At 37.2% G+C, this 25,456-nt stretch overlaps 1 protein-coding gene across 2 annotated transcripts in view; it reads left to right on the top strand.

Moving 5' to 3' along the window:
* The window catches only part of TSHR (thyroid stimulating hormone receptor), a 61,601-nt gene that overhangs the window by 16,959 nt on the left and 19,186 nt on the right, over nt 1-25,456 (top strand). The window contains exons 3-8 of one of the 2 annotated variants that reach the window (XM_032112984.1): nt 1,499-1,570; nt 7,582-7,656; nt 16,578-16,652; nt 17,812-17,886; nt 20,619-20,696; nt 21,690-21,758. In XM_032112984.1, coding sequence (XP_031968875.1) covers nt 1,499-1,570; nt 7,582-7,656; nt 16,578-16,652; nt 17,812-17,886; nt 20,619-20,696; nt 21,690-21,758 — 444 coding nt within the window. The remainder of the gene's footprint in view (nt 1-1,498; nt 1,571-7,581; nt 7,657-16,577; nt 16,653-17,811; nt 17,887-20,618; nt 20,697-21,689; nt 21,759-25,456) is intronic. The other variant, XM_032112985.1, reaches the window with a different exon arrangement.

Raw genomic sequence — 25,456 nt, 5'->3', positions numbered from 1 at the left:
ATTTTACTTTAAGACCTGTTAAAACCTGGCTGAAACCAGAACTTCCACAGTAATTATTGTCAGCTTCCTCAAAGGCCTGGAAATACAGACAAATGTTGACACAGAACCACAAAATCAGCAGGCTGTGCTGGACTATAGAGAGGTTTTCTACAAATATTTTGTCTAGGATTATGATAATGGAAGGAAGTAGTGTGTGAAGTGGAGGAGGGAGAAGGATGAGAGAGCACTGGTATGGGTGTCACAATGCTATGGGTACAGGGGAATAAGCGATAACCTCTGGACCAATTGACATTCCACCAGTCAGGGGCTTGGCTGGAGCCAGGTGTATTGAGGTCAGGAGAAACATCAATTCACTGTTGGAAAAGTAGAAGTCTTTAGTCATACTTGCAACAAGTATATGGAGTGGAGAAGGTACACTTGGGACGTAGATTCTTCCCTTGGGATTATAGGAATGTACATTCTCTTAATTTATACTTTTAATTCAAGATAAAACTTTTAAGAATTTCTACAGCTATTGTTATTATTAAACTCTATTTCTACAGTTTTATTTCTTGTATGTAAGTTCCAGAACCTTGATAAATCTCAAGATGATAATATATTTGTCTATGTAAATCAAATACAATTATGGTAATCAGAAACTAAACAGAATCAGGAAATCATACTAATTTGTTTATTTCTTTTCTCTTTAACTGTTGTTAAACAGCAACTAGGGGAAAGGTTTATCATTTGTTCTTGATTATTCTTCAAATTATTCATTGACTAGAAATTCTGTAAGTGTGTTCCCAAACTCTATTGGAAAACCAAGGACTAACAACAACAAGTTGTAACTACAAGTTTAACAGACATTGTAGGCTGATTTTCCAAAGCATTTCCTCCTTTCGTGTTTAGAGGAGTGAGTCTGCTAGAGATTCATCTGTTAAGAGCTTGGCTGTTGATAAGTATCTCCCTTAAATATTGTGGGTTTTTCTGAAATCTCCTGCAGATGGGTAAGGTACATGCCACCCCCCATCAGAGGTCTGGAAGAAGAATGTAGTATTAATTACAAAGAAAATAGAGAATTCTGTGGAGATAGTATGTAATTGCTCTAATTCAATTTTGGCTGATATACCTGAATTTCTTGCTCAGAATGAGGGATAGGATATCTTTGTGGAGCCTGAAATGATGAAGGGAATGCTTATTCTCTTAATACTTCATTTACTTCAATGAGCAAATATGTTTTGCTGGTCATGCTGTGGACCTTGAAAGGTCCATCATCACCACTGACTGCTGAGTTCTTGGGAGGGATGATGCAGAAAGCTGTAATTTAGATTGATGAAGCACAGCAAACAAAGCAAGCCACATAATGGAACAGGAATAGAAATGAGGCAAAGATGGCAACACTGGGAAAAGGCAAGATAAGAACAAAAAATATTGGAGTAGAGCTGAAGCTGTGGAGGACTTTTTAATGTTAAATTGTACTTACCAAAGGAAATTAACTGCCAAACTTTTATTTCTCTAGGAGGTTTATGGAGACTCATCTAAGAACGATTCCAAGAGATGCTTTTTCCAATCTCCCCAACATCTCTAGGATGTAAGTTCTCTTCTGTTTCTGATACTATTCTTTTAAATTTTTATTAGAAATCACTCTCCTTCTCCAAAATTCTTTGTGTATAAAAACTTAGGAAATGAAAATATTCTTGTACCTTTGCATCCTCACCACTTTCATTTTAGAACCGCAGGTAATAATCCTATTGTTTATAACCTGAACCAGCTATAGGAAGGCATTCTAAGTATTTGTGAACAAGACCACTCCTCCTTTATTGAAGTCGATGTGATAAATAAAGCTATAAAACTTTGTTTTAGTTAGCAAATTACAGGAAATCATTTCACTCATAAAAAATTAACATATTCAATTGCTGGTCCTGGCTAAAAATTTGTTTGCAGCTGCCAGCATGATTTGTAGCACATCTCATTGGAGACCAGGGGCATTTCTAGACCAGAGATGGACTTTCACCAAAACATTAATATTTCCGTGATGTGAGAGAGACTTCCATTGTGTCACTTCCTTTGTGTGCAAACATATGCATGGATAGAGTCCATGAAAGCAGAACCAGCATCCTCTATCTGTTTGCCTCACATCAACATTTGTCCTGTTGAAGGTAGCTATGTTAAGGAAACTTGCCTGTCCGACCATCCAGGAGCCACTCTGACAGTCATGTTCACACCATTACCAGCTCGACCGACCATTTCCCATAGCAGAGTCTCAGATGTCCAGATCTTTCAATAGTTTAATCTTGATTCAATAACTAAATAACAAAATAGCCCGAGCTTGGTGCCTCCAAGCAGGGACCCTGAACAAAGGAATCTCTGGGCTTTTACACCCTCACAATCTAAGTGCCCCAACATCTGTGGTCATTGGCTCCTGCTGTGTCTCTGAGTGTTTCCCTCACCTGGCTGGGCCACAGGTCCCTGGGTCCTTTGTTATGCAAAAGGTCAGCAGTTCATGGCCCCTTGCTTCAGGCTCCTCCCACCCAGAGCTCAACCTGCAGCTCCCACTGCAGCTGCAAACCAAGCTACCTGCACTGAATGGATTCCTCAACAGCTGCCCTTGCACTGTACTGCTCGTTGATGTCAACAGTCTTGACAAAAATTTGTCCCACATTTGTCTGTTCTTTGTCGCTGGCCCATAATCTGTGATCTTGTGCATGACTGATGCAGTGAATTTCTCTGCCACCTCACAATTCACTCCCTAGAATCAGAGCCGTGTAATTTAGAAGGGACTTCAGGAGGCCTCTAGTCCATGATCTGCTCATACGATCCAATCAGAATGCTTAGGGCTTTATCAATCTGGTGCTCAGCTTTATCTGTGGCCACTGTTAACTAAATAAGCCACCACATTCAGCAACAGGCCCAATTTTTCTTGTTCAGCTTTTTATTACTAATGTAGCAATAGGAATTCTTCTTCTTGCCCTTGATGTTCCTTGCAAGTCTCAATTCTATATGAGCTTTGACTCACTAGCTGAGTATTACCATCTAGGAATTCATGAAAAAGGACTTTGGGGGAACATAGTCTGCCTATTATATTTTATAGGTTCATCCAGATATATTGAAGTAAAGACTTTCTATAATCATTATAAGTAATTGTTCTTGAATATCTGCAGCCTCATTTACCATCAGTTTAATCAGATAGATGGTATATTGTTTGGGGGTTTTTTGGAGAGGGAGAAATATCCCTCACATGATGTATGGTATCGTATATAGAAAGGATAAACTTAGTTTAGAACAGAGATTGATTCAATATAAAAGGGTGTCAGCTCTTCTTTGGCTCCAAAAACTCCAACTGGCATTTTAAATTTGAATACTGTCAATGCCCATCTGGATATTTCTTATAGCATTACTACTACCACAAAACACGAACTCCCACCTTCTTGATATAAACTTCAGGTTAAGGAATCAGTACCTGTATTTTAACTGCAACTCTTATGTGTATGTCTTGGCCTTTAATGTACCACGTCTCATTTGCCTCTCCCAGCCTATAATTTCCGTGCAATGAAACTGTGCAATGAAAATTTCCAGATCATTCCTGGTTTTGCAATTTCATCTAGAAAATGTTCTGAAGTGTCAACAGGGGAATATATACTGTGTTTACTGTTCCAAATACAGCAGTTCATTTTGCTATATGGTTTCTACTATATGATTTGCACAAATAAACACAGATTTTTTATCTGTACTGAGTAGAAAATTTAGTTGTCCTCTTTATGAACCTTATTTAAACAAAAATTTTAGAGCTACAATTTCTCTTAAATTAATGCATGTCTATGTATTCTTGATAGCCAGAAGTAGAGAATTTTTTCCCCTGTGCTGCTTTTCCACATGAATGAAAGAAAAAGCATTTTAATTACATGCTTAATTGCAAAGCTAATTGCTGTCAGAAAGGCGTCACTGAATAAAAGAGTTTTATAGGATATTCAAATGCAAAAGAAATTTCTGGTTTCCACTGTTAATCATGCAAATACACTAAATCTTGGTAAAATGACTTCACCTGCTGTTTTCTGCCGACTTAGGGACATATTGAACATTCAGTATTTTTAAGGTCAAGGATAAGAAACATTTTTCCTGGGCTTAGCATGATGCTTTGGGGTCACATTCATGAGTACCTCATAAACACCTGTTCTGTAGCTCCTTGAAGTGTTTTCTCCACAGCTTCTCTACACAAAGGAGCATCCCAGAGTGCCCTCTGCCAGCAGCCCCATGTAAAGCACGATTCCTGTGCACCACTTTCCTGCGCAACACAGTGCCTTTCGCACCCTGTGCACACTGCTGTCCCATAGCCAGTGCCACCACTCAGCTCCCCTCACCTAGCATGTTTCTGCACCTCCCGTGCTCCCCAGTGCCAGCTGATACAGCACAGCCTCAGCTCAGTTTCCATTGCCTTACCTGCTCCTGGTTGTCCTCTCCTGAAGTGCCCCATGTGTTACCAAGCTGGTCTCCAACAGCGGCAGAGGACAACAGGGCCAGCTGGTGGGCAGCAATACAGGGGATGCTGAGGTTGGAAAAAAAGCAAAGAGAGGTGGAGAGAAGGAGAAGGAAGAAAATAAGGGCTGGGAGAGGGCTTTGTGGCTGCTGCCAAGTGTTGATCTGATCCTGTGCTCTCAGGCTTTCTGAGTGGGCAGCGGTGATTAAAGTGTTATCTGCAAACAGACTTCCTCTGAAATTGTGCATTTGGTGTTCAAGCTATCCCTGCATTCATGATGAGTGTTGAAGGCATTCTGAAATCCTGCAAATTAAACAGAGCCAGTAGGGAGAGGAGGTGCTGAATTGTAGCTTGCCTTCAAAATGGCAGTTTAAACATGCTTTCCTTTTTCTGATGCAACTCCTTCCAGTTATGATTGCTATGATTTTTATTTCTTACATTTAATGTGTTGTGTTATCTGTTCATTAGGCAGAGCCCAAAGATTCTTGAGGCACTCTGAGCACTTGGAAGTAAATGTTTATGCACTATTAGTACAAATTTCTGTTTGACATTCCCACCTCAGACAAGATTTTGAGTGTGTTTGTGTGGAGGTTTGGGTGTTTATCTAGATGACCCTAAAGCAAATAAAACTACTCATTTTCCTGTCATCAGTGGTGGTGTGGTTTAATTAATTTACACAAATACATATGCTTGTAAAGTAGAAGAGCAAAGGTCAACACATGAAGAAAGTAAGCCATTTCCTTCCCACTGTGTACCACAATTTTAAGACATAAAACTATACCTCAAATGGGTCCCAGCCAGACAACATATAGTAAAAATGTGACATGAAGCGTGGTGGGAAAGTACATAATGGCTGCAGGGGTGAGAGAGGGGAGGAGGAATCATCTTCTCTGGCTCTTCTCATACATGGGAGAAAAGCACCTGCTTGCCTGATGTAAGGTGACTCATTTTGATCATGGAGCACACAGAAAGTACTCTCCTACTTCCTAGCTTTTACAGGAGGATACAATCTTAGCTCATTATCTGTTTTTAATTTTATTTTCTGTCAAACTGATTTTTACATATCAATTTGCTACATAAAGAAAAAAATTTTAATAATATGTTATTAATACAATGTATCTTTTGGTGCATTAAAACGTAGGGTCTTTTAAAGTGGAATAATCCATTTTCTTTAAAGACTGAAACTCCAATTTCCTGGGAAACAGACATTATTACTTACAGGAAAACAAAATTAAAGCATTTCACATAAATATCTAACTCTGCAACACTAAGTTACAGAGGCACAGACTGGACATATTTTCTTTATTGTATTCCTCTTTTGTTACCTTCCTTCATTTTGGAAGAGGCAAACACCTTTGGAAAAGCAGTATTACTCTAGAAAGAGACTCTGATAGTCATGCGATCTCTACTTGTTACTTGTCTTTCTTTTCAAAGACAGTTGAATACATCTCCAAAGTGACCAATACAAAATAGATTTCATGCTCGATGAGTTAAAATTAATTTGAGTAATGTGCTTTTAGCTCCAGTCTGGAAAGGACATCAATTCCCCCCCAGTTAGTGCTATTAGTCGTCTTCTGGTTTTTAAGGCATGCGCTGGTCACAAAGTTTTCAGTACAATTTTTTAAAGCATTTGAAATATTTTTTTAACAGACATTGAAGAAACAAAGATTTTTATTTTCTAAAATTTACACAAAAATTAGTAATCTGATTTATAACTGATTGTATTAGAAAGCCTTCCTCGGTTAAATGATCATATTTTAATTTATTCTTTACTGTTACTACTCCTTATACTATCATTGGGAAAAATGGAATGTTACAAATCTTCTCTCTTTTGTTTAAGGAACACAACCCAATTGCAATTAATGTAAAATAACAGATATTTTTTAAATTATATATGACTCTAGGTCTTTGTAGGTCTGCTGATTAACAAGGAGGAAAGCCACGTGACACAATATTTTTATTATTGGTTTTTTTTTTTTTATTTTGACATCTAAAATTGATGTCTATGACTCATCTACTCAATTTAATTTTGTGCACTTAAAATACTTATCACGTTGCTCAGGGTTTGTGTAACCATGCAAAATATTAAAAACTGCATTAATCAATTTTGATCAAGAGTATCAAAATGTAGTACCTAAATATTTTACCCATAATTATAAAAATTTATAAGGAATTATTTTTTAAAGAAATATATACCAATTAGAAATATGATATAAAATACTACTAGAAAAGTAAATAAAATACAGTGATAGATCACTTAAATCCTATTCCAGTATTAATACATTTTAAAGCTAAGAGGTATTTTGAAAGACAGAATCAGGTAATTTAAACTAAAGAGCAATAGATCAGTTACACTGATAATCAGCTCTAGTTAGTTGTATTACAACTTTATTCACACTTCAAAGTCTTTGATAATAGTTGCAGTATTATAATTCTAATGATAGTGGAGAGGCTGTAGAGCTGTTTTCTCATCACATTCCATGGATCACCAGCAGTGCAAATGATACTCAGTCTGAACTGTGTACAAATAAATATTTCTTGTCCAGTTTTCTTTCTGAGCCACCTTACTCCTTTATGACACTCATTGTATGGCTAGAGTTTCTCTCTAAATTCATGTTATAGCACGTTTTACTCAGCAGTATCAAAGTAGTGGTTGCCCTGATGACTTGTCTCTTTCCAGAGAAATTGCAACAGTTTTTACAGCGATGCCCCAAAGGTCATCTTTGTTTCTTTCCTTCCTTTTTTTAATTCTTTAGTATAGAGAAATATGCCAATTTACCTGAGGCTTAGATTCACCTTAGAGAACTCCAAGGTGATCTTAAGTGGGGAAAAGGGAAGAAATATGATGCTGAACTGTGAAATACTGGTATCCACTTTTGCTGCTTATTAGCACTGCTCTGTTGTTTTGGTTTGACTGTGTTCTCCAGTACAGTGTGAATCTAAAGCATCAGTCAAGATCAAGACCCTTAAAAGGATTTTAAAAGTGTATCCTTCAGACCCTGTTCATGTGTCTGGCAGTGTCATCATAGCTGGGTGAGAAAAATAATGAGATAAAAAATGAAGTGGCATGATGGGCATGGCTTCCCAGTGTCTGAGACCTGTTTATTTTTCTGTTTGCTGGTGTTTAGTTACATCTCTATAGATGAAACACTTCACAGTCTGGAGGCCCATTCCTTCAACAGTTTAAGCAAAGTCACTCACATGTAAGTACTGTAATTAAATTAATGAACGCAGTGATGAGATATATTTGGGATGTGTGGAAATAACATACATGATGATGTTTGAGTTTTCATTCCTGTCTCCTTTGTAGCTAAATATTCCTTTTCTCATTTCCTTTCTCCATAATGTAGAGTGAGTCAGTCTCTTTTTTGAGCTTATTTTATTGTGCTTGTTTTCCATACATCTTTTTGGTTCCCTTGCTCTTCTGTATCCTCCTATAGAAATGCAGGTAAATGCAGTGAGAAACTAGTGGGACTTACATCATGAGCTTGATGTAAAGTTGAAATAAAATGGCAACTAAGAATTATTTCTCTCAATTTACTGCAGGTAAGCGTAAAACAGTAATATAAAGATCAGAAATAAAATCAGAAGGACCAAAGCACAGAGCAAAATGGCACTAGCTGGAGACATGAAGAATAAGTAATCATTCTGAAAGTGCACTAGTAGAATGAAAAGTGTTTATACGGTTATTAAATGGAACAACAATAATATGGAAAAAGGCTTCTGGGAAGTGTTTTTACACCTTTTTTTTTCATGCTCTGACCAATCCTCACCACTAGTGATGCACTAAGGGCAGTTACAGAACTGGTAGGATACCTGCATCCAGAGAATTCTTGTCATTCATCAGGACCCTGTCAAAATGAGAATGTAATGTATTGACTAGAGAGCTCCATAGGATCCATCCTGTATCTGGTACTCTTCCATGTTTCCATTACTGATCCAAAGGAGGGATTGGAAAGTGTGCCACAGTTGTAAAGCTCAGCCAAATTACAGTTTGGCATATTTCAGAGATTTTTGTTTGCAGAGGTGCCATGGGAGAGCACTGTTGGTCACCATGGATCCAGAAAACATTGTCAGAGAGGAAGGTCTTTTGTGTCCAGAAAGAAAACGTGCCAGAGGCAGATCGATTTTTTAAGGTTGTTGCAAGAGGTGCAAGCTACCACCCATTTTCACACTAATCTTTGAAAAAGAAAAAGGAATAACAACATTAAAGTAGATTAGAGGAGATTCGTGTCAGACTCTAGGAAATGTATTCATATGGCTGGTATAAATAAACACTAGAATTGTTTTCCTGGAGACATTCTCTACCACTGCAGACATTTAAGGCTGTATGATCTCAAAGTCCATAGATCTATTTAATCTTCACTCAGAGAAAGAGATTGAATTAGATGATCACTTAACACTGCTGTATTTTCTATTTTTTTTTTCTTTTACTTTGCACAGTGTGAAACAGAAAGACTAACAAAGTTACAGGAGAAAAATATAATTATTGTTAATGAAGATAAAGAGAGAAACTAATGCTGGAAAGTGTCAGTGACTCCTCTAAGAGAACCTGAACCTGACTAGCATATCTAGAAGCAGAGTGCAATATCCTGAGATCTACTTCAGGCCAACAACATGCTCCAATAGTATTCCAAAGAGTTTCATAGCAAGACTTTGGTGTGATATCAGTACTTACCTTTGGTTATAATGCCATTCCCTATTCTGTAGATGTTTTTTTCCAAGCCCGTTGTGTCCATGTTCTCTCTTCCTCTTTCATAGTTCTTGTGTCTTTAGAATTTCTTGTTTAACACAAATGAACATTTAATGAAACATTTACTGGCAGCACATTTTATAAGCAACGAATAAAGCATCTGCCACTATGCACTACAAATTCCTCATGTGATACTTCTTTGGTGGTTCACTTTATTAGAAATTAAAGATAAAATGCTCCAGACAGCTCCAAAATCACCGCATTGTCACACCCACTCCAGCCCTCAGGCCTGGATGTGTTGTCCATGACCGGGAAGCTGGAGGTCTGTGCAGGAGTCAGCGGAGTTCACAGGCACCCACCCTCATGTCACCTCTGGCACGGGCTGTGGGGAGGGCACTGGGGGAATGTTTCCTGCTCCACTATACAACGGTATGGTAGTGTGGGACCCCTTATATTTCTTGCAAGGCACTACCAAAAGAGAAACTGTACACAGATATACAAGATATACTTTTTTTTTTTTCCGCACAAGAGCCAAAAATACTACCCAGGAAAAGACATCAGAACTCTGCTCACAAAAGTTACAGGAGAACCCCAGGCCTTTGCAGATAGCCCACAAAGAAGGGCAACCTCTACCACTCAAAAGTGCTTACCAGGTTTATAAAATCTGTTTGGAAGTTAGGCACATGTATGATTTAATCAGGGAATATCCAGGCATCTGGCAAGTTACTTGCATATAAGCTGTGAAAGTAAGCAATTTATAGATCTGATAATTTTTATGAATTGTTTCCATAACTCCTGATTTGTTAAGACTTATCACTGTTGAATTTGATTTACTTTCCAAACAACAGGATTAAACAGGGATAAATTTGTGTCTTGTGCTATGCATTTATTTAATGTTCTCCATTTACACAGTATTTTTAAAGTATTATTGCTAAAATAATACTAGGTTAAGATTATCACAAAATATTTTAAAGGAGGTTGAGATTAACGTTTTGAAAAGTCATTTCATGGGGTTTTATTTTTACAGCTTGTTTTTCCTTGAACTTTCAAAAAGTACAGCTTTATGTAAATAATCTTTTTACCCTAACTGAAACTTATACACACAGTTTCATTTTCAAAACATTTCTTTTTAGACGTAAGAACTTCTTAGGAGAAAATTTAGTGTTTGTGGAAGGGAGGAACTAATAGTTTGGCATGAGCCAAGTGTTACGTGAATAAGCATCCTGTGTTCATCATGATCTGTCTGCCAAGCTTGTTAGTGCACTTCAGCTTTGATCTTCACCAACCCATTTTCTCAGTCCTTATTTGGTTCATGTGCCTCTGTTCTGACTTTCTGTTCCTTCCAGACCTCAGCTCTTTAAGCATAGGCCATATTTTTATGCATCCATGCCTTTCAAGTACTGAGCAACTTCTGCAAACTAAGGATACTGATCACCTGCTGTATTTTAATGAGCCACATCTCATTTTGCTGGTAATTAGTGGCAAAATTTCCACCCTATGAAGATGTAAATAAGGAACAAGCTTTTGCTAGGTTTTTTTTCCTCCCCAATTGTGTTAAATTTGTCTCACAATGGTTTCTTGTTTCCTCTTTTTGCATTTACATTTTTTAAGTATGTCTGTTTAAGAAATCAGAACTGTCTGTCTCATACAATTACATAAGTATTTATTTTTTGTAAATGTAATTGTGAAAGGGTCTGATAAGCAATCAGTGTCTCTGTGTAGTTGCCTTACTAGTAGAGCTGAAGCTTGGTAACATTACACGAAATAAAAACCTGTTGTAATTAGGTCTGTGTTTCTCAGGGAAACATTCCTGTGAATGGAACCTCAGAAAAATTCACTTTCTTTTCGTCCTTTCTCTGTGTCTTGGCTCACCCTCCCCTGCTCTCTCCCTACTCTCTTCTCCTCACTCATAAAGCATTCTTCTCTTATACAACCACATTAAAAGCCCTCTGAGCATTTGGGAACACAGCCAAAGGTTATGGTTCAAGTGGCTTGTCCTCATATATGTGATGTCATTTGGAGAGCAGGTGGGGGACCACTCTCCAGCTCTGCAGTGAGATGGAGCCAAGGGCCAGGGCAGCCCCACCATCCTCTGGGCCAGGGCTGCACTTCTCTTGGACAGCTTGTGATGCCAGGCCATGGGATACAGTGCTGCAGAGAGAAGAGAGAAGCAACTGGAGAGGAAGACTGAAGAGATTTGTGGAGGAATGCTGGATACCTGCAGTGAATTTCAGAGCACTGGGATAAGTGCTGTGCAAAAAAATCTTGTTAAAATCTGCAGTCTGGAGGTAGGGAACGGACTGTTGGGAGCCTAAGCCAGTTTTCTGGTGCCAGTGGTGCAAAGGCTTAAAACAGGTGCATGTAGATGAAATAACATGGATACTTTGGCTGCAGAGGGAAAATAAAACATGGAAGTAGATGTACAAGTGAGAGAAACTAAGGTAGCTACAGACAAAGTAAGTCTCAGAAGGTGGGGGGGGGGCAGGTTATTACAAGAGAATTAAAAAAAGGTAATTTAAAACATTTCACAATTGCTGACCTGGATATCCTTAGTCTTTGTAGGTATCTCAGCATAACATTGATTATATTGCTACTCTAAGGCTAGATTTGCAATTTCTGAATTCTGGGCCTAAACAGACTCAAGAATGTGTCAATATTGCAAGGCAGGTATGAAAAGCATGTCTGGTAAATGAAATTTAGAATCCACTTAAATATGTAGATGTTTGTGCTTTTTAAAATGTTATTAAATTCAGATACAATGTTAAGTAGCATATTAACCCTTCTGAAAAGTTAGCTGACAAACATATGTCTCAATTAATTAATTAGCCTAATATTTGAATAGTTCTTACTATTACTTTCATTTTTAGATTCATTTGGATTTGAAACTAAGTAGTTATATCTTTGCAACTAAACATAAGTTCATAGCTATTTTTAAGTCTTCACGCATATCTTTATATCATCAAGTGACTTTCTCTGCACATCCATTCTTAATGTGATAAAGTTTTTTGTGTATTTTCATTAAAAAGGAAAAGTGAATTGCTGTTCTTGGACAGTCAGGTGGTGATTCGATTGTAAACCTAGTACATTTTTAGTTCCTAGTCTGAGTGCCAGAACTAAAATTTCAAACATCATTTGTCTTTAAGGCACAAATAAGCCAGTTTTTAAATGGTTTCTGTATTTTCAGAAATAAAGTAGAAGTTGAATAGTTTGTAAAGTAACTTTGAATACTTTTATAAATACCCCACGAATAACTCTCTTAGCTTGTGGGTAAGTAGCAGCATGCTTCTTTCTTATGAGCATCTCTCCGTAATTTTAGTTAGGACTGCAAAGTGAAATGTTTTTTCAGGACACCTTTTGCCTTTTGGCATCAATGGTCCCCAAAAATGCCTCCTAACTGTCTCAGGTTTTCTTATACCTTACACGCACTGAATGCCCAGAAGGACCCAGAATTGTAACACTGCTGTATGCCATGATTAAGTTGTATTTGTAGAGTGTGTTGAAGTCATTTCAAAAGTAATTTAAAATCAGCTCTCATAGACACTTAGATATCTGGGAACTAGCTTACTAGGCATTTACAAGTACACTCTTTGGCTTTATCTGCATTTTAGGCAGTGAAAACTACTAATAGTTTTCCTAGAGCTCCTTTTCAAAGAACCATAGCTTTTTAAATTCACAAGTTTCAATCTTTTCAACTCACCAATTCATAAAAGATAAATTATATAAGTGCAAACCCTGCTTAATGAATTTACTGATAATCAACTTGTTCTTCTATCTTTATGGACCTTTTGGGATTAATATTTACAACACAGCAGTCTTTTGATTACAGTTTGAAAATTAGGATCATATAACATTTATGTGCCTTTGAGTGTATTACGCATGACTGATTGCTGTGAAAGAAATTGTAAAATCCAGTTTGTCCTGTTAACTGATGAGGTCAAAACAATTCAAATATCTTTCCTCCTTACAGGCTTAAATTCATAGGCTCCAATATCAATGGAGCAATAGATATCCTTTAAATCTGTGATTTAGGGAGGAATTCCTTTCAGTACTCTAAGACTAATGATGTTTGAGTGTTTAAAACAGGAACAGCAGCACTGTTCATGAATGGAAATGAATTTGAAGATCTGTGGGGAGGAAAGGGTTGAAAAATAGAAGATTGGCAAGAAGAGAGAAACATAAATTGGATTAGAATTGTTTTCATTCAGAGACCAATCTTGCACCGGGGAGATGTTAGAAAACAGTGTGCGAGAATTACGTATTTGTGTTTGTTTTGGTTGTTTTTTGTCTACTAAAGAAGAAAAATTTTCTGACAAGATAACATAAAATTGTGAAAGACTTAAAAGCATTCTTCCTATAGGCTTGGGGTCTCTTTGTAAGCAGGGAAAGGAGATAAGAAGTTCGGAGATTGTAAAACACAGCCTGGGGAAGGTTTGCACATGTTCCAGGCCCGCTTTGATATGTAAGGCAGGAATCAGGCCTCACTGTGTTGTGTCCCTGCTAACACAAGCCTAGCAGTCTCTGTGTCTCTGCTCACTTTTTTTGAATCCTCCAGCCGGTGAGATGATGGAATACATCTACTCTTTGCACTTTAGCTGTGTGTCGTGGTCATCTTGGTGTTGCCTAAATATATCCAGGGCACACAAGATCTTCCTCTTTTTCATGCAGATAAAGTAAGAGGCCACATATTCAGGCCAGTCAAATGCAGGAGGCACATTTAACTGGACTAGAAGTAGGGAAAATTTGATTCCCGTCCTCATTTTTTTTCTTAAGTGTAACATTCACTTTTGTCAAACCAGCTTTTATTTTTATACCTCTCTCATCTATTTTGACTAGACACTTCTAAGCCTGTCTGTCTGCTCCACAATGGCCCTTTTCTTCCTTTTGGGCTTTAAGACACCTCTGTAATACAAAGTGTAGTGTGAAATGCAAATATAAATACAGTATATATTAAAGCATACTTCTTTTTTAATCCCAACACCACCAGTTCAAGAAAATTGAACAGCTGGGACATAAACCTTTTCCCAACGTTTAGTTGAATCATATTGACTCCCTCACTCACATTATTTAGGATTTTCTCTCATTACTGTGCTAAGTGTCTCATCTAGCTGTTTAAAATATTTCATTCTGAGATTCATTAGTTTTTCATTTGCCTTTTTTAATCAGCAAATGTCCTCTCATGGCCCAATTACTTAATAAATCGAAATCGTATCTCATTACATTATTTTGCTCTTTTAATTTTAGTACAATCTGCTGATTTCTAATTCTTATTTTCAGTACCCTCATCCAAATAATTTATGCAGAATACTATGAATAGCAACATGCCAAAACCTGATGACTCTATGATACTCCAATGCATTATCCATTTCCAGGCTAAAGGCTGAACTGAAGACTCTCTTTCCCTGGAATATACTTGGTCCACAGAGGAGTAGATGGCCAGGAAGCTCAAGAGTCCAACATTCTGAAAGCAGTCAGTGATGGAAAAAACATGTCAGTTAATGTTTATGAAGCTAATTCCACTGTTGGGAATGTGATAGCTACATAACTAATAAAATAACTGGAGAGAAGCAAGAAACTAACACTGAGAGGATTTCTTTTAAATACAGAAACACAGCTACAGTTCAAAGTAGCTAACAGATGTGAAGAATAGTTGAATGCAGCACTAGAGTAGCAGTACTATAGCTATTAATGACATGAGTTTAACATGCAAGTAAAAGGTAAATCCTCATTTCCCTGCAGGGTTTTAGTAAACAGAGTGAAAACTGATGACTTGAAGGGTGAAGCAGAACCGTTTTGTTACTACAACAATATATGGAGAGGTTGAAGTTTTTGTACCAGTGTCTACATAGTGATTTATCTACTAACTCCTGTCTCTTTTTCCCACTTCTATTTCTTAGACAACTTGTCTGGGTTGATTTTATCGTATTAAAGCAATTCCAGAGGTAGAGGTAGTCTTAAATCCCAATTTCCTGATTCTTATATTATATAGGTTACTTGGCACAGTTAGGCCATGGTAAATTAAATACTACTGGTTTCTGCCCATTGGGTCTCTGTCCAGTAGCAGCACTTTGACTGACTTAAGGCTGGAACACCACTGACGTAACCTTCACCACCGTGCCATCTAAATCTGTCATCTTTATCAAATTTCTCTATATAAGTAGCTAGAAATGTTTTCTTCAGGCCCATTGCTCTACGGCTAGTATCAGGAGGAAGCCTGGCACCATTCTTTCTATATGGTTCCTATTTTAAGAAAGGCTGAGAGTTATTTCAGCAGTGTTATGAGACCAGTGTCCAGGGCTGATTTAAGGTAAAGAAATAGAAGCAAACATGCAAAACCATCCACATCCTTCTGGAAACAGTAAAGAGTCCAGGAAATGAAATGTCTATGTGTGATGGAGGAGGGCTTTTTTAATAAAAGATGAAAATTGGTAGGTCTATTGAATCTACCTCAATAATGAGAATTTTGGCACAGTCTGACTGGTGCAGCCAGACTGCTGGCTGTTGTTATAGATAAAAAAAAAAAAAAATCTGCTAGAAAATAGAAGATTAAGAAAGATTGAGGGGAATTCCATTAAGGGAAGAGACAAATATTTCAGAAAAATGAGGAAGAGTCATGACCACCACCACTCCAATGATGGTGGTGGCTGGAGGGGCAGCAGCCCCACCAACACACCTACAGAAAGCACCATCATGGCCACAGCTGTGATCGGGCTGTTTTTTCAACATGTGCAGACTAAAAAGCCATTTGCAGACCAAGCTGTCTCCTGGGTAGAAGTATTTAAAGATGTAACTGTGGACAGAAGATGTAAGGAATGAAGTTTGTGTTGTGTCTTGACTCATTATATAGCAAAGAGATACGCTGTCCTCTATACTGCTGCGCATGGCTATGTAGTGAATGGTGGGTCCATATCAAGTCTCAGAACAAAGTTAAGTGACTGAGCCATCTCTCGATGAGTTCTGTAAAAGAGACAGGAAAAAATAATACAGAATACTGTCAGACACATGAAGATAGTAAGCAGAAAAATAGCACATAAAATAATAAGGTGCATAGATGGTTGTAACTTGATAGGATTATTATAAATCCTGAAGATTTTACTTTTCTTCTTTTTACTGAGCTTTGCAGACACAAAACCCTCACTATGTTCAACGTAATAGCCATTACCACAAGATATTTGTTTTGATTTTAGGACCATGCAGACAAAGGATCCATAATCAAATCTTAGGTACTTCTTACTTGCTTCAACAGGCCAGTCCCCAGGATGGCATCTATCCAGACGATAATGCATCACTGTAAGATTGCTCTGGTCTTGAGCTAGTGCTGGCCAGTACAAAAAGCTTATTGCAGGAATTAGGTCCCTGAAATTTCATTTTAACATTGCTGATTTCTGTTGTGATAATTAAATATTAATTGTCAGTGTTCCTCCCTTTTTACAGTGAAATTCGAAATCTTAGAAACTTGGATTACATAGATCCAGATGCCTTTAAGAACCTCCCGCTTTTGAAATATCTGTAAGTATTTAGTACCTGTAACAAATTGGTACTTAAATTTCACAGATGACTCTTTATAGCAGTTTTGTTAGTTTGCATTTAATTTTGGAATTGATTGCCATGTTTTTGCCTGTTGCTTTATTCTAATGACAGAAAGCCAGCAAAGGTAGGGGTTGGAACTCTTACTACTTTTGTGAGAAAGGAAAACATGTTCACAATTTCTTCAGTAGTTTTCCCATTTGTCTTATCCATTAAATATCTACAATACACTAGTGTTCCTTGGCAAAATTCCACAGCTAGCTTTTTTTCTTATAAGTGCTGCCTTACTCTATTTTTGTAGGAAATAGTGGGAAGAAGGGACACAAAAAATATATACACGTCTTTAGTATTTACGAGGCATTTATACAGGGTTTTAAAGCATACCTGTCAGCCAAATGTGAAAAGCACACCTATAAACACCTGATTTCATATGACCTCTAGGGCAGAAAGAAATCCTGAAAAATGCCCATGATTTTCTAAAGAAACTTCTGTGATTTTGAATAATATTTGGAAGAAAGGCCTCTTCTGTGTGTGTGGGTGGTGGGGGCAGTGTCAAAGAGGAAAGATTTGTCCAGGTTTTTCCTATAGATGTGAAAGCAATAAAAAGGAAAGTAGTAAAAAATTCCAATTCAGGAGAATAGTTTTAAAAATTGAGAACGATATTTTCTTCAGTTATTTTCACTCTACAGAAGTTCAGAAAGAAGGGGCTGTAAGCATTCCACATTTTAAGACAGTATCCCTTTTTAGAGCTATATGAACAGCTCTTAGCCTCAATGAAAGATAGAGGATTCAGGGGCCCAGACTATTAAATGAAGCAGCCTTAATCTCTCAAGTTAAAATAAACCAGAGTTTTAATTATTTTCTCCCTATCAACCTCACAAGCTACTTCCCTCTGCAGATCTGCCTAGCTGTCTTTTTAGTCTGTGTTTCCATTTTTTAGATTCTATAAATTATCATAAGTCTGGTATTTTGAATTTTTAAAATTGTTCTGGTATCCTTCTATTTTGAACAGTTGATTATAAATTAGTTGATTGACTATAGAGAGCATGCAATAACCATCTTGTGCTATTTAACACTTTAAATGCACTGTTCATTGTTGTTCAGTGATCCAGTAATTCTTTCTGTTTCTCCTCTCTTTCAGTGGTATTTTTAATACTGGACTCAGAGTATTTCCAGACCTCAACAAAATCTATTCATTTGATGTGAATTTTTTGCTGTAAGTATCTGTCCTCACAGCTGGTTAGAATATTGCCATCCTCGGAACACAAAAAAATGTATAATGAAGGTTTCTGGTTTTGAGAAAAATATCATGTAAGTCTGACAAAGCAGTTTTCCTCAAGTGATATTTCAGTGATCATTAGCACCAAATCTGGAGAATGCCAGGTCACCTAGCACTATATGTTTGACCTGAATTCGAGACATGGACATGCAGCACATTCACAATATACAACTTCTACAGGCCCTTTGCTTTTATTTTGTTTCTGGGTTTGCAATGGCTGTCGAATACCTAAATTAATCTGAAGTCAGAATAGTGTGACACACAGGACTTGAGCTGGCATACATCCTGCTAACATCAAGTCATCCTATCAAAATTCTTCTAACAATTTTGAGCTGGCATGGTGAAGCAAACTGCAGAACAATTTCTTGAAGAAAGAGAATGGGAATGCAAATAGGGGCAAGGAGGTCTCCCACTATTATCCTTAAAGGTGTTTCAGAAACAAAGAGTTCTACTTTGAACTCTAAAAATAGCAGGTGTTTCTCAGTATTTAAAAAGAAGAGACAACATCTACCTGTTTAATCTATATTAGAATTTTGGGTTCTAATCAAGTTAAGGAGGAAGAGTAGCTCAAATGAAGACTTGCAGCCTGATACAAGGTAGAAGTATCTTGGTGACTTCTTGGTCCCAGAGAAGAGTTAGAAATTTTATATTGTAGCAGTTTTCAGCTGGAAGAGGCTTGAATTCTGGATGGGCTAGGCAAAAGGCAATTAAAAATGAGGACTATTATGTTAGAAGGTGACTTGCAAAGACATGATTGATGATCTACTGCAGCCTTGTTTCAGTGCTGCTAAGGGGTGTTTTTGATCAAGAAGGGTCAGTTCCCACTGCATTCATGGTCTGCCACTGGCAAGATGAACCTCAGAGCAATGTAGAAATGCTGCTTGTTTTGCTAGAAAGTGTAGGAAGCAATGAGATCTTCCCTTCCGAGCATCTTCGAGACCAGAGATAAGCCTTGTTCTAAATCATAGATTCACCTTGGCTGTAGGCCTCAAAGATTGAAACCTGAGTCATTCAGAGCCCTGAGTAAGATATAACTACATCTTAAGAACTATTAGGGAGTTTCTCAAAGACCAAAAGGGCTTCAGCTTGGATTGAACTCTGCTAGATCTACTTGTACATAGTAGAGAAAACCAAGAATTAAACAGGCTAGATGAAACAAAGCAGTTTATACAGCCATCTGTGTTCTTACTTCCAACCAACTCAGTGCTTTTCTAAGTGGCAGAAAGCCAAACATTGTTTGACTTCTGCCTTGATTTTTTTTTTGACAGAGATCACTAACAAAAGATAAATATAGGTCTTATATGCTACACAGAGTTTTTAAAGAATAGACCTGTACTTTCAAGGAAGATAGTTCTATGATGTGTATTTCTAAATATTGCTATTCAGTGAAAGACTTTTTGTTTCTTCCATCAAGAAAAAAAATTATTTTGAAAAATAATAGGTTTCTAAATAATGCATAAGGTATAGCTGGGGAAAACCCATCCATTATATTACTATTTGCCTTTGAGGTCAAGCAACTTACAAGTAAACATTTATCTAGAAAAATGAACCAATCTGCAAAACGTCAAACTCAAATGACTTGTGGTGGAAACCACCTATCAGTGAAAATTACTTGGAATGAAAATGGTTGTAGTACTGTTCAGTGTTAGCACATATATATGCACAAATGTAGCACAGAAGAGGAACGAAGTTATTTCTGGCACATGGATAATTGCTAAGACTTCTCAGCCCATGGACTTTATTAGGCCGTACCTAATCCACAAGCTGAAGAAAAAGAAAAATTTGTGCAAATTTTCACAGACTATAATATGATTCAGGAAAAATCAGAAAAAAGGCAATCAGAGACTTTGTTCTGCCCTCTGTTTCTACCAGCTTTTTTTCTCTCTTCTTTCTCCAGTTTAGTCATAGTAAATCTCTTTAGTTTTCATTTCTTCCTTTTGTTACAGGAGAATTTTGGTCTGAAGATACATGGTATTTATTAAGACTGCAGAGTAGGAGTAAAAAAAGTATTTAAGAACTGAGTAGTGAAACACTTTTTTGGACAAGAGGTGAGAAGAATCAGTAAGTTCTTCCACTTACTAGTGAAAGAGATGTGCTAGATGCACTTCTGTAAAGTAAAATGCCTCTGTCCTGAGTAATGTGTTATCTGATATCTTATCTGAATTTGGAGAGCAGGATTTCAGCTCTGAAGCCACATGGGTTGTTCAGTTGATACTGAACTGCAGCTAATGCTTATTCACTCTGCTAATTCTCTGGCTCCTGAGGCCAGGGTCCTGTCTGTGCCATTAGCCACTATTATCACACAGGCTGGCACACCTCACCAGAACTACAAAACCCATTTACCTCACGAGCTGTCATCCTGGATGCTGGAACATGCTCAATTCTTCATCCTACATGTATCTTCTGGCCTTAGATGTAACTAAACAGGGTATTCTTTTAAACTTATTTATTTAAATAAATAAATTTACATCTATAATATAATAAATATGGAAATTTTATTTATTTAAATGATATTAATATCATAATAAATACATTAAAATAATTTATTTAAATAAATTTATTATATTTTAAACTTTATTATCAAGGCAGAGAACAATTAGTAACAAAGCTGTTCTTGAGATGCTCTGTTGGGCAAATGTTTGATTGTGATATTTTGTTTCCTTTTTCAGTGAAATTGCAGATAATCCTTATATGACTTCAGTGCCTGCAAATGCCTTCCATGGGCTTTGTAATGAATCTCTAACCCTGTAAGTTCTTCCAGTTTAAGTCACAAGGCAATTACCTCTCTAGTAATGCATATGGCAAAATGTTTATAAAAAAATTATTCCTGTCCTACTCTCTAGGAGTCTGCAGCCAAGAAACACCATAGACAGACAGTATCCATACTCTAGTTTGCATAAATTCTGTACCTTGACAGCTATCCGAATCAGTCCTGCTCTTTTCTTTAAACTGGCTTGATTAATGTGGTTTTGTTTTTCTATGACCCTAGTGCCAGTGAATGGTTATATTTGAAAAAAATCAAAGGAGAAAGTCTGCAAAGTTCTCCTCTTGTAAAGCTACAGCAGGGTTAGAACTGTGTCTAACTTTTTTTGCAACCTAAGTGGCACATACCATGGAAACTAATGGATGGCAAACATCAAAAGAGTCATATTTTAAAGAAAATTGTTAAATAAAATTCAGTCAGTCAGTGTGAGCCACAAGATAGAGCTGATGGGAGTGAAAATTACTGTAGTGAGTTATGACCTGAACTGGGAGGAAGAGCATTAGAATGCAAACAAATGAATTCTAAAGAAATTCTAAAAAAAAATTCCTTTTGCTCTAAGGGAGGATAAGAATGAATTCTAAAAATTTAAGCCAGGCCTGATAGTAAAATCAGACCTTTTTTGCTAGTTGTTAGTTCCTTTAGCCTTCCTTAATCAATCCTAGCAGGATTTTGCTTCCCTGCTTTTAGCCTAAGGGTGGGCAAATTATAGCTAAGTGTTTTAGTCTATCATTGCTGTAAAAAAAGGTGAAAGATGGCACACCTGCCATATGGTATCCTTGACTCAGGTGCACTCAAGAATGCTTCTGGGCATTTTTTTGACCTTGTGCAGTAACTACTGCTTCTTCAAGAGATTAAAATTAACCCATCCATAAATGTGCCCTTGCAAAGAAAAATGATCCATAAGATGTTAGGTATTCATGTATTGAAGCAGCCCAAAATACACGAATGTAATTTTTTTTTTTTTTTTTGCCTGCAGTAAACTCTACAATAATGGTTTTACCAGTATTCAAGGCCATGCTTTTAATGGGACAAATCTGGATGCGATGTAAGTAGCAAGTCATTCTCTTCTTTCAGCAGAAAAAACCCAAACTTCTCTGCTTATTTGAGGCTCTAAAATACATATTTAATTTTAATTACTTTTAAGGAGCAAAGAGAGGATATTAATTTCAGCCAGCAATAACAATATCATTGCTTAATGTCTTTTGCAGTGTGCTTTCATTTAGTATATGTATTTATAGCTCAGAAATAAAATCATGGCAAGTAATTCCAGTGTGAGTTTTGTTCTGGTTTGAAGCTACAGTAAAACTTTGTTTGACCAGGAACTTTTCTAAGATGATTTGGAAGATAATTATGCTTTTTTTTACAAGACTGTTTTGTTTTAGTAAGTGTAGCACTGATAATGGTAGCAGCTCTTCCACAGGTATCTCTTACGTGCAAAAAACAGGGTGCTGTAAGGTGCTGGGAGCAATTCAGAGGAACCAGCCACTTATACTAGAAATGAGATGCACATCTCAAAAGCATGAATCAACCATTTCATATTTCCCTGCAACTTCTTACTGTATTTTCTGAAAAATTAATATTTACTGAGTGAATATCCTTTTTACACCATACCCAAAATCACCTGCCTCAATCATTAAGACAGAATAAATATCGGTTCTAGAGACTCCATTCACTTTGGCAGAGCTTACTCTTGTCCTCCAGAGGCTTGACTGAAGAGTTTGTCACTCTCATGAGTAAAGAGATTTCTTCATCATGAGCTCTTAAATTAACCAGAGAGACATGAGGATAGATATTTTTAGTACTTTAAATTAGGCTTAAATTCTATAAGAATTCCATAAGAGCATCCTTCACATGGTCTTAATCTTTCCAAACTGCCTATTTTACCATTGCAGCTAGCTAAACTTCTTAACGTCTGAAAGGTTTGAGTTAAACCAAAAATCTGAAATAGATCTGATTTTATTCACACTGGTTCAGTTACTTTAAACTTTAACATGAAAAAGGAAGTTTTCCATGATGACATAGTGTTTGTACTAGTGCCCACAGAAATCAAGAGATATAAAACATGGCAAAATAAATCCAGTGTCTTGACTGAATCCCTCTTAGCTGCATGCAGCAATACTCAGAACCTTTTCAAGCCTTAGCCAATACATGAACTGTGTTGGTTCTTCCATTTTGACAAAACACGGGTTGGACACTATTTTGTAGAAATTTTTCTTTATGCTTCTCTGATAGTAGGCAGGTGCTATTGCTTCTGTCCTCTTTGGAATTTCCACGATTATTAAAGAATCAAGTGAAAATGCAGTTTTAGAAGATATGGAGTCCTAAACATCTGCTTTGTTGAACTGGGAAGTAGAGAAGCAGACAACATATACTAGCTTCTGTAGATACTGTTTGTTTACTTTTAGAAAAAAAAATTTGTAATTAGTATTCTTTAAGGATATTTAAGTATTTTTTAAGGTCAAGAGTAGAGGGCTTTACAGAGAGATCTGGACAGACTCGAGAGCAATCACCAACCATATTCAATTTAACAAGAACAATTGCTGGATTTTCCATCTGGCACAGTATAATCCTGGTTATACATACAAAGTGAGAGGCTGGAGAGCAGCCCCATAGAAGGAAATCTGGGGGTCCTGGCTGATGGCAAGTTGAACATGAGCCAGCAGTGCCCTGGCAGCCAGGAGGGCCACCCGTGTCCTGAGAGGCATCAGGCACAGCATCGCCAGCCAGGTAAGGGAGGGGATTGTCCTGCTCTGCTCTGCACTGGGGCGGCCTCACCTCAAGTCCTGGGGGCAGTTTTAGGTGCCACAATATGAGCAGGATATCAAACCCTTAAGTGTGTCCAAAGGAGAGCAATCAAGATGGTGAAAGGCCTTGAGGGCAAGACTTACGAGGAGTGGCTAACCAGGCTTGTTCAGCCTGGAGAAGAGGAGCCTGAGGGGAGATCTCACAGCAGCCCACAGCTTCCTCAGGTGGAGGGGCAGGTGCTGATCTCCTCTCTCTGGTGACCAGCGATAGGGCACAAGAGAACAAAATGAACCTGCATCAAGTTCAGATTAGACATTAGGAGAAGGTTCTTCACCAAGAGGGTGGGCAGTCACGAGAACAGACTCCCTAGGGGAGTGGCCACAGCACCAAGACTCTCAGAGTTCAAATTGCATCTGGATGATGGTCATAGTCATGCTTTTGTTTTTCAGCATCCTGCAAGGACCAGGGAGTTGGACTCCATGACGCTTATCAGTGCCTTCCAACCTGATATGTTCTATGATTTATAATCCTAAGTGAATCCTTCCAGAGACTGGCTATGAGGCACAAGTTAATCAAATCTAAAAAGAAAAAAGAAAACAACCAGCAGAGTAACTAAAACTAGACTAAAAAACTAAAAGCTAAACTAAAACTAGTTCATGGGTTTATCTACCAGCAGTAAAAATGGTTTATTACAATAAACACTTTTCTCCTAATTAAATCATATGACATTTACTTGGAGCAAAGCACTATTCCAGATGTGCAAGGCAAACTAGGGAGCTGAACATCCTTTCAGTGGTAAAGTGGTAAAGCCTTTATCTCTTTGATAGACTACACTAAAATTTCTAAACTAATTTTCTTAAGTAGTTTGGTTACCATATGACAAGATAAAGTATAATTTTGCTAAGTGCAAGCTTAGAGATTTGTTGTTTCTAGCAGCAGCATTAAGTTAATGCAAGAGGCAAATATTTAATTTTCTCAAATCTGACATTTATAATTTGAACTCTTGGTTATCTACCACTGTACAGTGAAGGAAGTACCTGTTTTTGTCTGGGTCTTATCCAAGAGCCTTTGAACTTAACAAAAACAGGAGCAAAAATAAACTAATAGAAAAGGGTGAGAGAAATTTGAATGGGTTTTGAATTATTATCTCAAGGACAAAAATAAGTAACAGAGTAAGACAAAAAACAATAGTAAATTTTTGGCAAATTATTCAAAGACTTCATGTTCCACCCACAAATCAGAAGACATTTTGGTAATCTCAGAGGATATCTTCTACTATGCCTTATGCCTTTATACCACTCTTGCAGTATTAAAATGCCTATGTAATTAAAGAGGGTCAAAAAAATTAATGCAGGTATAGGTGAAAAACCATGGATAAATGGTTTCCATTATCACACTGAATAACAGCACTACCTAGTTGATCTTGTCATCCAACAAGGATCTGTGTTTAACAGCAAACCACAGTATTGCTGTGTAAGTTTTACAAGGGCAGGGGAGTAAGAAACCAGGAACGACAGGCTGAATGACACTTTTACTGAAAAGCATTCATCTGACACTTGAATCCCTCATCTTAGCCCATCATTAAGGTCCATAAACTGCATCACTCCTGCAAAGTGGTGCTGCTGCACCAGTATTTATTTCTGTAAGGTAATTGGTGAGGAAAGAAGAGTTTTTAAAAGATCTTTTCAGTGAATGGCAAAATATATTTGTGATGAGCTTTTACAGAACTATCTAAATTACTGAAGCAGAAAGTGTGTGATCTCAAAATCTAATTACAAAAATAAACTCCAAAGGAATATATTTACTTTGGTATACAGTTTCAGGGTTCACTTACAATGCTTGGCACAGCTCAGAGTTAAGATAAACAATTGTGTGGAAAAATCATATGATGAATCCTTAGTACTGCTCACTTACCAATGCATCTTTTTTGCCTGTTCTCCCTTTCTTTAACCTCCATTTCATAATCCAGCTGGATGCATAGATACATTAACGTGTCTC

The sequence above is a fragment of the Corvus moneduloides genome, chromosome 6 (assembly GCF_009650955.1).
Source record: "Corvus moneduloides isolate bCorMon1 chromosome 6, bCorMon1.pri, whole genome shotgun sequence".
In the NCBI taxonomy this organism is placed as follows: Eukaryota; Metazoa; Chordata; class Aves; order Passeriformes; family Corvidae; genus Corvus; species Corvus moneduloides.
This window is presented reverse-complemented; position numbering and strand designations above follow the sequence as displayed.